Here is a 15,592-nt window from a genome sequence, read left to right on the forward strand (position 1 = left end):
TTCCCTGCAAAGGGGCACTTCATAGAATCATAGAATCATTAAGGTTGGAAAAGACCTCTAAGATCATCGAGTCCAACCGTCGACCCAACACCACCATGTCCACTAAACCATGTCCCTGAGTGCCTCATCTACACATCTTTTAAATACCTCCAGGGATGGGGACTCCACCCCTTCCCTGGGCAGCCTGGTCCAATGTTTAACCACTCTTTCAGGAAAGACATTTTTCCTCACGTCCAATCTAAACCTCCCCTGGAGCAACTTGAGGCCATTTCCTCTCATCCTGTTGCTTGTTCCTTGGGAGAAGAGACCGACCCCCACCTCGCTACAACCTCCTTTCAGGTGGTTGTAGAGAGCAATGAGGTCTCCCCTCAGCCTCCTCTTCTCCAGGCTAAACAACCCCAGTTCCCTCAGCCGCTCCTCATCAGACTTGTTCTCCAGACCCTTCACCAGCCTCGTTGCCCTTCTACTTCATGAACACTTTGACCAGATATTTCTGTTAAAGATCAACCACAAAACGTTGAACGTGTCAGTGCACTGTCCAGACTGCAAAATTAAGCTTCCAAGATGCCTCAGCTGTGTTAACATCTTGGTTATGTTAGCGTAGCGCTGGTACTGCAACTTCATTTGGTTTATACATCGTTTCCTGTGTTCCAAACCACTAAAAAGGCTAAAACACTTGTTCTAAGAATACAAAAGCATCCCAACTGCAGCTGCAAAGCACAGCCAAAAGTGTTCCACAAACAACAAAAACACCAAAACCCTCAATGTAAACAAAACAGTAAAAACAAAAACAATGCATAAAGCCCCCAGCTACTTGAAGTCTCTCAGCTGCAACCTTCCTTCTGTGAATGAGACTGGTAATAATAAAAAACCCAAACCAAAAAACAGGAAAATGCTATTTTCTAGGGGACTGGGGGAAGTCGAGCAGAAGGGTATGAAGTTTGAAGATTAATCCATCAGCCCTTCTGGAAAGCAAGCAACTGTATAGAAAGGCTGCGATGAAGGAAGTGCTCACCTTTCCAACAAACGTTAGATCTTCCGTGAAGTTCCCTTCGTAGACAGAGTCATCTTCCAAGAGCAGAATCCCAGAACCCTTCATTTGAAAGCAGAAGTAGTGAATTCATGACATTAACTTCCTACCTACTCAAGTTCATCTAGAAACAGCCACTGGCTTGGAATATTTATGGGCTGCCGATTCCAATAACCTTTTTGAAAGCCCAACAGAGCATTGCAATGCTCAAGAGAAAAGCAAGGAGGCGCTCTAGAGATAACCCATAAGGCATCACTGCACCGAGGCGAAGTACTGGGTAGTCAGGAGATTTTAAACAACACTACTATTACATTCATTTCCCTAGAAGAAGGAACAAAAGGCAGGCTCCTGTTCTAAGAAGGGTCACCAAGAATTGCCACACGGGTCAAACTCGCGGTCCTCCCAATCCTACGACCTTTAGGTGATTGTAGCCAATTGTGTCATTCTTTGCAAGATGATTAAGAGAAAAGAGGAAGGCAGCTGCTACGTAGAATTAGCTTTGTCCCTTGCTGTGCAGTCAATGGGGCTTTAATGAGCTGCTCCTAAGCATTCGTAAAATGACTCGTTCCATTACCTCCCAACTCCCACGGCTGCTTACAATAGCGCACATTTCATAGAACCGTAATTTAGGCTGGAAAAGACCATTAAGAAGGAGCACCAAGATGCAGAACAGACACAGGATAATTTATACCAATGGGGGAAGATTCTTCTTGTTGGGGCTTAGCCCATGGTTTGGGCCCGAAGGTTTATATGTACCCATACCAGCCAGAAAACGTGGTCACTTTTAGAGCTGTAACACATTTTCTGCTGGAATGGTTTTCTTGATGGAAAGTGTCCTTTCTGGCAAAAATAAAAGGTTTCCAAGGGAAGCTTCTTGGCCATACCAATTTTCCACTAGAAAAACTGAAGTGACTGCTCCCCACCCAGAAGCCTTGTGAAGTTAGAGGAACCTTTCAGCTGGCAGACCAAAAGACAGCTTTATTTTGTTTCCCCATGGATGGAGATTTTATGGAAAGCCCTTCCGACAAAGTTTCCATGCTAAACATTTTGTCCTAATTTGGTGAGTGGGGAAGGGGTTGTTTGTTTTTTTAAGTGCGTATTTTTCATGAGAAGAAATGCTTTTATTTCCAAGCTAGTTCTAGCGATGCCAATCCCTTTTGCTTTCCCCACCGACGTCTAAACTTTCAATGAACTGGACAGCCAACTTGTGATAAGTAAGCTCACATTGGAAAGGTAAAGACTTAATGATCTCGAAGATAGATGTAGTATCATATATAACTGCACAGCACTTCACATATGAGTTCTGGTGTCACCTGATAGTCAGTTGAACAGCCAGACCTATAATGTGTCTTAGCATAAGCAAGGAGAAGTGACAGTCTCGCATCTAGTTCCTGCCTGCACTTCAGGAAGGTGATAAGAAACAAGACTTCATCTAGGCCCTGTTCTTCAAAAACATTATTGTGGTAAAATGTCAGTGCTTAAGTTTTCTTGCTTTCTATTGTCCCTCAAAGATTATTTATGAAGTGAAATCTTAATCTTGCCCTTGATGCAGAATTCCATGTCCCACCGACCTAGAGAGTCCACTGAAAATGGGTACTCACCACCATTTTATCAGCATGAAATGTTCTTTGATAGCAGACGCCCGACTGGGTTACTACGATGCCTTGTCCATGTTTGTGATCGTTGAGCCATGTCCCTATGTATCTCTCCCCTCTGGAATGCAACAGAAAACAAATTATGTTTTTTCCCTGTTTTATTAAATCTTAATCAACTTGATGTATCACTTGCTGAGGCTAGTTTTACCTGATATGATGCTCTATGCAGCACAAGTGCCAGATGTACTGCACAAACTCGGTTCATATAATGTTTCCCCAGGGGTTCAAGCCTTATAGCAGAGGTTGAACACATCCCCCCTTCATCCCCAAGTCCCCCCATCAAAACATAGAAGCATAGAATCATTAAGGTTGGAAAAGACCTTTAAGATCATCGAGTCCAACAGTCGACCCAACACCACCATGTCAAGCTTTACCCCTGCCAATAGAGGGACAAAACTGTCAGGCACCTAAAGCCAGCTCTGATCTATACCACCTTTACCTCTCTTTGTCTTCCCAGACTCCATATCCATTCTTCTTATCATTTTCCCACTGTCCTGTGTATTTAAATGGATTCTCAGCTGAGAGGTTCTCCAGTATCCCAAACCCTTGACGCACATTTTCTTTAAAGTAACCTTTGTAGACCATATCGTTCCCATACCTGCAGGGAGAGAGACAGATAGAATTTGAGACTGTGACTCTTTGGTAGCTACTATTGGAGTAGGAAGCCAGGAAAGTGAGTAGATTAGGCTCATCTGCCTGCTAAATATTCCAAACGTTTGACTGAGAGATCTAGAGCCTGTAGTCGTTCACTATTAGGAATACACATCACCCAAGCTAGTCGCTCCACAGTTAGCTTTCAACGTTATCTAAGGACACAACACTTAGGCTTGCAATTGTCCTGGGAGACGCCACTCCGTCCTTGACCTCTCACCAGCCAGGTCACAGTGACCGCTGGTTAATCCAGAGTGGGAGTAGATCAGATCAAGCAGGAAGGCAGATCTGCCTTCACCTTTCTACGCTCGCCAACCACCCCTTCTCCTGGGCTCATCCCCCTGAGAAGAGTTCCCCTGAGCTCTGCCCATGCTGGCCAGCAGATCTTCACTGCTACAACAGAGAAAGCACTTCCTCTAAGCAGAGCTATCATCCAGAATTATCAACGTGCTCTCACATTTAACACCAGAGACACTAGCCCAGCACTGCTCAGCTGGCTCCAAGTTCCCTAGAGATTTCTGCATGTCCCGTACTCTGAGTTCGATCCATAAATAAGGAGCACAACAAGCAGGTTGCAGGAAGGAAGATGGCCTATCCCATAGTAAGCAGCTGGAGAGCCGGGCTGCGTGCTTTCCTCTGCCACAATTGGCTCGGTAAGAATGTGCAGTAACAACGGCCAGTCCAGTCTTCAACATTGGCCAACCCATTTGGCTACAAGCCACGTGTGACCTAAGCGAAGATGAGGATGCTGTTACGCTCACTGGTACATAAACAGAGCAAGCTGGCCCTGTCCACTTATACCCCGTAGGCTGCAAATGAAACCAGTTTATACCTACAACCTGCTGAGCAGGCCTCCGCTGCCATTTCTGGCCTTCTAAATGGAAGGTAGACGGTGGAAGGTAGACGGTGGGTAAGGCAGGGACACCACCGTGTGCCCACAATACAGTGCTTTACAGGCTGGGCTCCATCCAAATTCCCAGCAGCGCTTTGAGACGCAGGTGTGCAAACGACTGTTTCCAGAAGCATTTTGATGAGTAAAAAAGAAAACCTCGGACTCCATTTCTTAAGTTAAGCTCTGGGTTTAAGCTCAGAATTTGAGTGAGCAAAATAGCCAACTGGAGGAACCAGCCCCCTCCAGCAGTTCAGGATAACAGTTACGACTCCCAGACCAACAATCCCATCCATCAGTAAGGAACTACTCTGTACAAGATTTAGTCCAGATAGCATGGCCAGGGGAGACAGAGAGCTGTGTGCTCCATCAGGTCTGCCCAGGGCTGATGGCACACCATGCACTCTCCGCTCTGCAACCACAAGCAGGAATGCAAAAGTACCTCCTCACCTATAGAATCATAGAATCATAGAATCATTGAGGTTGGAAAAGACCTCTAAGATCATCGAGTCCAACCGTCGACCCAACACCACCATGCCCACTAAACCATGTCCCTAAGTGCCTCATCTACTCGTCTTTTAAATACCTCCAGGGATGGGGACTCCACCACTTCCCTGGGCAGCCTGGTCCAATGTTTCACCACTCTTTCAGGAAAGACATTTTTCCTCACGTCCAATCTAAACCTCCCCTGGCGCAACTTGAGGCTGTTTCCTCTCGTCCTATCGCTTGTTCCTTGGGAGAAGAGACCGACCCCCACCTCACTACAACCTCCTTTCAGGTGGTTGTAGAGAGCGATGAGGTCTCCCCTCAGCCTCCTCTTCTCCAGGCTAAACAACCCCAGTTCCCTCAGCCGCTCCTCATCAGACTTGTTCTCCAGACCCCTCACCAGCCTCCTTGCCCTTCTCTGGACACGCTCCAGCACCTCGACGTCCTTCTTGTCGTGAGGGGCCCAAAACTGAACACAGTGTTCGAGGTGCGGCCTCACCAGTGCCGAGTACAGGGGCACGATCACTTCCCTCCTCCTGCTGGCCACACTATTGCTGATACAGGCCAGGATGCCATTGGCCTTCTTGGCCGCCTGGGCACACTGCCGGCTCATGTTCAGCCGGCTGTCGACCAACACCCCCAGGTCCTTCTCTGCTGGGCAGCTTTCCAGCCACTCTTCCCCAAGCCTGTAGCGCTGCATGGGGTTGTTGTGGCCGAAGTGCAGGACCCGGCACTTGGCCTTGTTGAACCTCATACAGTTGGCCTTGGCCCATCGATCCAGCCTGTCCAGGTCCCTCTGCAGAGCCTTCCTACCCTCGAGCAGATCAACACTCCCGTCCAACTTGGTGTCGTCTGCAAACTTACTGAGGGTGCACTCAATCCCCTCATCACAAGAATGCTATGTCAGGTAGTTACAACGGTCATAGCTTGCAGAGAAGCTCTTACTATTCTAACGCTCAGGAGACTCAGGGCTTGTGAAGAATCCATACCGCCCATCTCCAAAGAAAAAGCTTCTGGTGCCTGAATTACCCTGGGTTTTACCTTGTGACTGAGCCTTCCACAGCGAGGTGGGAACATTTCACCCTTTAAACACGTGGAGTCCCCTTTTTCCCCCAGAGTCCGTCTTTGGGTTTTACTTACTCACAGATTCCATAGCCTCTCATCTTGCCCTCGTACCAGTGGCACTTATAGCAGTCATACCGGTCTTGAGATCGGCGTGGGACGAGGCATATTCCAAACCTACAGGGTGCGTATGGCAGAGGTCAGCACGGGAAAAGGTGACTTTGTTGTACTGGATGAAGTTTAAAAACTAAGGACCTTCCAGATTCCCAAACTGATTTACATGGTTGGGATCGCCTCTACCTCTGACACTGCTTCTAGGTGTCAATGGGCTTGATCCAAGGAAGAGCTCATCTCCTTGTGAGCTGCAGTCACAGTTTCTCATTGCTTCTTCTACAGAGCTACTTTGTGTTGGTTTTTTCCCATCTCTACCCCTTCCCCAGTTTAAGGGCTGAGTTAGACTACCAAAGCAATTGCTTTGGTCCAAACAAAAAGTTTTCTTAACCCCAACACAAAGTATTTGAGACATTTTTTCCCTTTAAAAACCTAACCTATTCTGGAACTCATGTAGAACTGAGAAATCTAGAAGTCTTACTTTCAAAAAGTTTTAGAACAATAACGTTTGAATTTCATAGTATGGTTTCTTTCCCCTGAAAACTTCTCATTTAAGAGAGGTTTTTAAAAGATATCTGAAAATAACTTTTCCAAGTTATTTCATATGAATACGTTTCACCTAGATTTAGAGATCAGGGGTCAGATTCATCCAGCTGAATGGAGATGTTTGCATCTGAACAGGTCATCTGCGCACACTCCAGGTTACAACCTACTCAAGCTTGAGCCAGGTGTCTAAAAAAGGTCAGATGAATTGGGCTGTAACTGTGAATAGATTCCCCCTAACAAGACACCAGTGTCCCTGTACCTCTGGGAGGTACCATTTCTTAGCTTATTTTGAAAGCAAGAAACGCCCTGGTTTTTAAGGCTTACCCATGCTCCAAGCCCTCTTTGAAATCTCCAACATGGTTGCGTCCATCGCGCCACTTCAGTGTCCCCCTGCAATTTGAAGCAAGCGTTACACAAGGGAGATCATGAGCAACATTCACAGCTGCAGCAGAAGGTATCAAGGCACAACTAGAAATGGCTAACATCAAAAGATTTCCTCAGGGAACAGAGACATAGAAGTTCTCTAGGCACATCTGGCACCTCAGCTTGCACTGTAAGGATTTAACACCATAAAGTTTTCATGCCCTGGAATGAGTGGAAAGAATCTTCTTCCAAGTTCCCTAATCTCAAAAGCATTTTGTCGAGTTGCTGGGTCATCCATTTAGGACCTTGCACATGATCCTTTTGTAATTGCAGTGCAGCATGTGATTAACCCAGCTGAAGTTCCAGCATGGCACATCCCTGTAGACAGCATAATGACACCACGGTCCAGAACTTCATTGTGCCAGGCACTATGAAAACAAGAGACAAGCACTGGCCTAAAGGGATCATATCTTTCCTTCTGTTTTGTGTGGGGGTTGTAGAAATGATTACGCATGAGCTAACAATGCAACAATGAGACTGGAACGGTCAATGTGATCGTCAAAGTATTGCACGGCCATGCCCGGTTGTGAATTCCCTTCCTCCCTGTCTCCCACTCCACCCTCACCCACTCACTGTTTTGACTCTTGCATCACGACAGACACAGCCAGCTCTCTACACATTCCCCAACCAAAGGCAATAGAAGATGGTGCAGTACCAAAACCATGACGCATTTATTTGACTTTCACCGAGGTTGTTGCTTTAAACACCTACATGAGACAGGCGCTTTTTCTGGTATTGACAGGGAAGTGGTCAGATTAATCTTAAGTGGATTTAAAATACATATCCTTTTGCTTTGCTAGTATGAATGCTAGCAAAGGAGTGCAAACCACAGAGAATGCCTTCTCCAGCCATGGGGATGGTTTAAGCTACTTCTCAGTGGGAGTATCTCCTTCCACCACACCAGGTTATCAGGAGTACTGGGACAGAACAGTGAAGAATGCAGATGTTTTTGCTGAAGATCCCCAATTCACACTGCTGCAGCTTTCTGCTTGTGTGCTTTGCCATGCCAGCATCTCTCTCAGAGGTGGACAAGCCATCAAGGCCAGCTTTACTGCTCTGTAACCTTGTATTAGTAGCAATTCCCACAGAAGAGCAATTTCAGGAGTGGGAAGGACAGCTTAGTAATTAAGCAATTAAAAGCCCAGGCATTAGAAGCACCTGAAGTCACTTATTTCTGCCACAAATTTCCCAGGATGCCTCAGTCAAGTCACTTAATCTGAAGCAGCAGAGGTATGTATTCATCGCATTTCTCCAACCCTAAGACAGGAGGAGACAGAGAGCAAGGAGAGGTGTCTGCACACCGTGGTTTTCAAATCTCTGTTAGGAGTGCAGGTGCTGGGGAAGGTGGGGATGATGTAAAGGACTGGTCAGGCATAGCTCTGCTCCAAACACCTATTTAATACTATTATGAGGCAAGGCACAATCTCTTCCACAGAAGATTCAGGATTAAGCTTTTGATTTTGGATATTCAGATTATTTTAAGCTTCTTTCAAACCAACTCTCTACATCCTTTTTGCTTCAATAGCAACTGTAAACAAACTGTGTAAAACAACTTCCAAATCAGCCTGTTTTGGTGTCTGAGGAGGTTGGTCATATTTCATGTTTCTTCACAAAAACAGAGACTGTGCTCTATCCTATGTCAAAGAGATTTTGGTTGGGACCGTTTAACCTTTGATTTGCAGACCATTCCCTTTTGACAAAGCTCACTCTTAAACTTCAATTTCATTTAGTGAATAGTTCTCACGTTCTCAAGAAATGCATTTGAGCATCTTTTGTATTTATTGACTTCTCTCTCTCTTTTTTTTTTTTTTTTTTAAATTCCTTTGATAATAGTTTGGATATTAAAATCTATTTTGATAGCACAGGATAAAACTTTTCCTTCACTCACAAGCAAAGGCTTTTTGTTGGTTTTTTGTCATCATGACAGTGAGATTTTATGCCTCAGGCTGAGATCTTGAAAATAAACATTAGCTCAAGTCTAGGTCCTAATTACAGGCATAAGCCAAGGCAGAGCCTTCAATGTGGTCATTACCACATTATTAGGGTCAGCCTCTACAATTTACTGCATAAACCCGTATCACTAGCGAGACATCTACAATACAACAGGTCACGTGCCAGGACTCATGCTTTGACCAAGCCCTGAAAGCAAGCAAATGTGTCCCAGCTGCCCCCTGAGTCTCTGGCATCTATACCTCCACCTGCGCATCCACTGGATCCAGGCAGTGCTACACAAAGACAGCAGGGCCATCCTTGCACGTTCTTGCTTAGGAAAGGGGCAAAAAAGGCTCCTTACTTGCCATGCGGCTTTCCCCCGTGCCACTCGCCCTCGTAGGATGCGCTCTTGAACTTGCCCTCCAGCCTGAAGACGTAGGTGAAGAAGCGGCAGGATGGGGGCTCGCTGCCTTCACCAGTCTGGCCCCACAATGGGAAATCTCGCTTCCCGTTCAGTGCCTGGCGGACGGCCTGGTTCAGCTTCCACTGCCAAACAGCCTGGGGGCAGAGGAAGAGGAGTGCTGGACTGAAGAAAGCAAAATAGCTCCCGACAAGAGATACGTCAGGAGAAGCAGCAAGAAGCTGTTGGATTCCCACCAATTCTGTGCCATTCAGCTGGCTGGGCTGGTGAGTTACGGCCCATCTACAGCATCAACAGGAGGTCCCGCGAGTTGGATACTGCACCAATCCACAACACTTCCATGTCATTTAAGCCTGACTCTCACCACCACGAACCGGCCTTGGCACAGGACCATGCTGATGGGACTGTAGCGTCCCAAGCTCTGCAGCATACGCTACTGCCCAGGGCAGACTGCTTCCAGCACCTGGATATTTTTCATCTACCATCAACTGTCTAAGCCACCTCTGGCCATCGAATGAAGTATTGGCTCCACAGAGGGGGGAAAAAAAAAGCCACACTGCTGCTTTAAGAAATAATAATAATAATAATAATAATAATAATAATAATAATAATAAATTGCAGAGGAAATGCCTCAGCTGCATTATTTAAGCAGGTGCAAATGCCACTTGTCTGTATTGCAATCAGAAAGGTAAAATCCTGATGCTTAATGAGATTTCAGCTTCCACTCAGTAGTCAATGTTTTGCCCCCATTACAGAGCTGCCGTCCCCTCTGTGCCATTCCCCTATTTCAAGGCTCTGTACGGGGTATTTCAGGTGGAACAGAAACGCCCTGCCCACTGCTAACCTTTATCTGCAGGTCTTTGGCAGAGAGAAAGAATGTTTCTTCTGGGGTTATAATGCGGAGTCCATACCTGTGGAGCAAAAGACATTACAGAGACTATGAAAAACACATTTCTCGGTGAAACAGCAGTTCCTGCTCTTCCCATTCCTCTTCAGAAGGTAATGGTGCTTTCGCAGTCCGTTTTTCCTTCTGAAGTAATACTCAGCTAGTCAACTCATCTTTGTTCTCCAGGTCTGCAGCCAGAATCATTTTATTATTGATTGATTTCAAGATGTCAGCAAACACAAGCAATGCAAGTCCAAGCTGCTGTGATCCCATCGAAGAGGTGTTACAATTACCCATAGCCCAGAACCTGTCCCACCGGGTGGAAAGGAGATGAGACAAAGTTTTAAATTGTCTCAGTTCCACAATCAAGTTAAACACTTTTTTTTTTCCCCCCTCCAAGTGGAAATTTTTTACTTACAGTCCCGGAGCTGATTTCTCGCTGCAGTTTTCATCTACCCACACAAGCTTCAGATCAAAACTCTGAAAGCTGTTTCCCTGCAACAAAAGGGACAAGATGTTCCTGTTATTCATGTAAACGTCACACTTTGCCCCCACTCTGTCAATCCGTTGAACAGCAGAGCAAGACTGGCAGCACTGTAAATTCCCTCTTTTGTGGTCCACACGTCTGTCCCACGCTACAATGACAGACCTCGCAGACCGAAGAAACGTAGGAGAAGGAAGAAAGTTCTTCGCTTAACACTTATAAGCGGTGCTCCATAATGCCATGGCTACAACTAATAGTAACAGACATTCTTAGATGGCACTTATCTCTACAAGAGTTTCTTCCCTATCACACGACAACACTCCCAAATCATCCCCGGCACCCAGTATGCCCTAGTTTTGCTTATGATTTATCTAGGATTTGGCCTCCAGGTAGCACAGCCGATAGTGGCCCACAAGTACAGCATTTAAGGAGTCACTATTTTGATCAATAGCACACCAAACAGAAGAAACTAAAATGGTTGAAATGTTAGGTAAAGACTACATATAATATTACATCTCCTTTCCCTGTCTAAAGTCCAGGTGCCCACACTACAGAGCTGCTGCCTGTAAGGATGTGGTTGACCAGGGTTAGGTATTAGCACCATGGAGTTCACCACAAGTTAATCACTGATGTATCTACCAGATTTAGGGAAACAGGGAAGGGAGGGCGATTCAGATTCCCAGCGCCAGAGCCCTCATCGGCAGTCCCCTGCTAGCAGCCCAAGCTAACCAGTTCAATCCCAGTCCAGTCATATCTCCACAAGCCTCAATAACGGTCACAGCAGCAGATGAGACATAGTGGGTGGGAACTGTTGACTGAACAGAGACGTCTGCAATGTAGATATCTCTGTGTGAGCTGGTTACCCTGTGCTCTCATCCTCGTCGATGGAGTCGAGGACATGATTCAACTCATCCTGATTTTGGCATCTAAAATAGGTCAGATGAACCACACCCAGACAGTGCATGTTTCTCTCCCCTGACTATAAAGGGAGCCTGGGGGCACTTGTTCACAGCGAGATCACTGTGGTGCTAAGAAATCTACAATGTAAAGTTGGATGAGATAATCACCACCCTATTTCCTCAGGCCTAGACCCTGCAAGCTGCGTAGGACTGCCCAGCATTATCATAAAGGCTCATGTTTGGAAGAGACCGTAAGGTCTATCAGCTCACAAGGCAGTCATGTGTTTGGACACCTGAGGGGCTGGCACATGACTAAAGAGCAAGCAGAGGGATGTGCACATGCAGAGAGCCGTGCTAGATTACAGGAGCTGTCAGTCAGAGCAAGCCAAGCTGGACTTAGTTAACATGCTGCAGAACAGCTTTGAACACATAATATCCATGGCTGTAGACACTCCCTACCTGCCCCACACCCAGGCCCTAAATACCTGAAATAGGCCCAAGAACACCTGCAACTTCTGCTCCCGTGCCACTAGCAGAGTCAACCATGAAAGACCATATTTAGTCCTATGCACGAGCGTTTACAGTATGATATCTTTGACCCATCAGGCCCCCTTTGAATAAGCAAGGACACAAATCAACAGATTCATATGCAGGCATGGGCTTGGGTTACTAGAAAGGTGCCTGTGGTGGTTGGATAGTACATATTTACTGGGGAAAAAGTTACGTGGATGCTCCTCTATTTCTTCTTCATTAGGCTTTCTTTTATTCTCCAGTGCAAACCACAGGTGCATGGATCTGAGACAAGGTTTTGCCAACAGCCAAGCTCTACTGCATTTTCAACAGCAAAAGAACCTGAATTCTACCGTCATTTATCTGCGCTGCCCTCCCAATCCCTCTGAAAGATTGAAGGCTCACCTGAATTAGCACGAGGACATCATCGAAGAGCAAGATCCGGTCTGATCGATTCGTGCTGGCAGAGATGTGAAGATTTTTGCTATCTTCCAGCAGCCTCCTTTCAGGTACACAGAGCATGTCCTGCAGAGGGAACCACAGAGGTCAAGGTGGCAGATCAGGAAACATCAGGATTTGGGAGAGGACATACAACTCAAGCCAACAGCTCCTCCAGGGACTGTCTGACTCGTGGCACAAGCTGACAGTGACAGCAGAACTGGACACAGGGCTCAACTTCTAAAGCACCCAGCATCCATATGGTTTCTTCAAGGCTTCCACACTGCCCTGTTCCATTTGCTTCCAAACCAAGCCTCAAATGCTTGATCTGTATTAAATTTTCTCCATGTGTAAGCAGAAGTGTAAGACCTCCAAAAGAGCTCCCCATCAAGCCACTTTCTACATCCATGACTCACTGTGAATTTGCCGCCCAAGGACTCCCATAAGGACTTGGTAAAACAAGCTTCATCCAGGACTTGGCGGATGAAAGACTCCAGCTTCACGTATTCCTTGATGGCGCTGGTAACCACGTCCTTTTCAGAGCCCTGATAAAAGAAGGCAGAGCTTGAGCAATGCTTTAGACACGGCTGTGCAGGACATCTACTCTCTGGGCTACAGCTGCAGAAAAGCCTCAGCAGTTCTGAATCCAAAGGGCTAATGAGAGTTAACCCTCCAACCCCATTTCCAAGGAAAGCCTCCCAAATCTAGTATTAGCTCTGCCACCAGCAGAAGCGTGCAACCTCAGGCCAGTTACTTGACCCTTTGCAGCTCCTCTATGTGATGAGTAGCTTGTACTGTGCTGGAGTGGCCACTGTTCTTTGCTTCGAGACCTTCAGGTGGGCTGCACTCCACTGGTGCTGGTTACTACCACCCCAGCTGTCCACTGGAAATTATTTACTTCCAGCCAACTTTGGATTCAATGACACCACCACAAAGCCCCACAAGCCCCGCGTAAGATTTTAGCATAAGCCAGTCAAGTAACATCACATAAAACTTCCTACCTCTTTGAGAACCTCATTCAGCTTGGTAAGGAGCAGTGTATATTGCTCGATGTGATCCCGGAGAGGTTTGTGAAGAACAGTGTATAAGGCCAGTGACATGGAGGTCTCGGAGGTGAAGCCTGTGAGGAATTGTTTCAGCACTGTCTTATGGTGCTTCCAGGCTTCACTGCAAGATGGTGAATTAAGACAAAGGTTGATTAATTAGTTTTTCTGCACATTGCCACTCTTCTGCCTTCCAAACTTTATATGCTACCTCACTCCCAGAGAGGGTGTAGAAAGACTTGAAAGAGCAGGAGATAACATAGTGCAAATATATTTGCACACCAAACACACAGAAATAAGACAATGAGGCAAAAAAACTCCATTCATCCTGCCTCTGGCCCAGCGGCCTTTGCAATAGGAACCACACCCACAGACACAGAGAACGTAGCATGACTTTCATGATGGTGTGCACACCAAGAGGGTGACTCAGATAAAGTGGCTGTGAATCTGCTCACAGCTAGCGCTCGGGTTTTCATTTGCTATTTCCATGAGACTGACAACATCTGGGACCAGCAGTGGAAATTTCCTGCCAGATTCCCACATCATCCTTTTCTCAGGTCCCACCCCTTACCTGAACCCCCAAATTCCAAGTTTACAGGCTTCCTCTCCTACAACAGGAGTTGTGCATGGCTAGAAAGAGATGGAGAGAGATCTGTAGAGGAAGCCTTTCAGCAGCTGCTGCCGTGGTCTCAGGAGATGGCAGGAGCAGCCAGTAGGGCCGGTTCAGAGGAGAGGCAGCTGGACCGTGAAACGGAGATCACTGCGAGGTGCAGTGCTCAGTGCTGCCCGCTCTGGTTTAGCGTCTTAACCCATACAATATCACTGTGCCCCTATCAGCCCCTTCAATAAGCATTTTTCGGGCTACTGACCTTTTGCTCTTTGTGGCATGTTCAAAGCCGTGGACTACAACGTAGTTTGCAAAAGTGACGAAATATCTGTTGGCAAGAAAAAAACCCAAACACACATAAGCACGAGCTGAATTAGAGACGCATGTTAGCTACAAGGTTTAAGTGATAGAGGGAAGAAGCTCATTTTGAAAATGTCAGGTCAGGTCCACCTTTCCAAGGGAGGCAGAGGGAGATGTAGCTACTGTACCTCTCACCTTGGCTCACTGCCCTGTTGTCCCCTTTGCCAGCTCTTTGGTTTAACTGCCTTGTTGACTTTTGCACTAGTATCGTTACAGGAAGCGTAAATCATCCTGGCATTCAGCATAAGCAGAAGTAAACTTGCGCAACTGTCCTGGAAAGCAAATCTACAAAGGCTGAGCTTAAGATATCAGCTTCAGATGTATAAATTTCTGCTGGTTGAAGTAAAAGTATCAGGCCTGTATTACTGATGGAAAATTCAAGTCAAGATGTCCCGTGCCAATGTATCTCATCTCACACTAGAGGGAGATCGAGCCATATTTTGTCAGCAAATACCACGCTTTCTTCCAGTAGTGTTTTCAGATAAGTCGTGTATAACGTCCAGACTAATTACCATTTATTACATCTTTCAGGGTCATGCATTTACTGCTGATTTTCAGGCCCCTGAACAGCGGCTTTGCTTCCTCCTCTATCACTCGAATAAGCATGAGCCGTTGTAGGATCAAGACTGCACAGAGTGAGTCAGCAGAGGTGGGCAGGAAGCAGCTCTTTTTTTTGCATGACGCCCAGCAAAAACAGGTTTAGATTTCAAAATCAGGGGAAATTAGATCTTAAGATAAACTTCTCCTTTGTGTCATCTGAAACCTCAGCACAAGTTTTCATCTTTTATATGCCTTTTTAAGGCAAACCAGTTCTAATTCACTGAATCAGTTCCCAAATGAACACCACACGCTGCTCCAAACCCCGTTCGCATAAAGGCAAAGCTTGTCGTTTTGTCATTTTGAGTTTCTAAATGATGCTGTCCAAATAAAAGCAAAACAAAAAGTACTCCTTCCATCCTCCTCCCTCCACGTGCATAAAAACCACCAAAAACCAAGACTAGATGAACAGCAATGTCCAGGAGCCAGCGTGCCCATCTCCCGTTCCTGTGTGGGTGCCGAACTGCACAGACGGTACAAGCCCTTCTGGCAAGGGCTTGGCCACATTTGTGGCCAATGTGATGAATGAAGGATTGAACACTGTCTGATCTTTATGTCATCT

At 46.3% G+C, this 15,592-nt stretch overlaps 1 protein-coding gene across 4 annotated transcripts in view; it reads right to left on the minus strand.

Moving 5' to 3' along the window:
* The window catches only part of ALS2CL (ALS2 C-terminal like), a 51,801-nt gene that overhangs the window by 13,505 nt on the left and 22,704 nt on the right, over nt 1-15,592 (minus strand). For all 4 annotated transcript variants that reach the window (XM_076332087.1, XM_076332085.1, XM_076332086.1 and 1 more), the window contains exons 4-15: nt 14,336-14,401; nt 13,425-13,590; nt 12,840-12,968; nt 12,391-12,510; nt 10,511-10,587; nt 10,051-10,117; nt 9,147-9,343; nt 6,755-6,820; nt 5,852-5,950; nt 3,125-3,283; nt 2,632-2,743; nt 1,016-1,093 (exon numbers count right to left, since the gene is read on the minus strand). In XM_076332087.1, the coding sequence (XP_076188202.1) occupies nt 1,016-1,093; nt 2,632-2,743; nt 3,125-3,283; nt 5,852-5,950; nt 6,755-6,820; nt 9,147-9,343; nt 10,051-10,117; nt 10,511-10,587; nt 12,391-12,510; nt 12,840-12,968; nt 13,425-13,590; nt 14,336-14,401 (1,336 nt within the window). The remainder of the gene's footprint in view (nt 1-1,015; nt 1,094-2,631; nt 2,744-3,124; nt 3,284-5,851; nt 5,951-6,754; nt 6,821-9,146; nt 9,344-10,050; nt 10,118-10,510; nt 10,588-12,390; nt 12,511-12,839; nt 12,969-13,424; nt 13,591-14,335; nt 14,402-15,592) is intronic.

Source organism: Aptenodytes patagonicus, chromosome 2 (genome assembly GCF_965638725.1).
Source record: "Aptenodytes patagonicus chromosome 2, bAptPat1.pri.cur, whole genome shotgun sequence".
Classification (NCBI taxonomy): domain Eukaryota; kingdom Metazoa; phylum Chordata; class Aves; order Sphenisciformes; family Spheniscidae; genus Aptenodytes; species Aptenodytes patagonicus.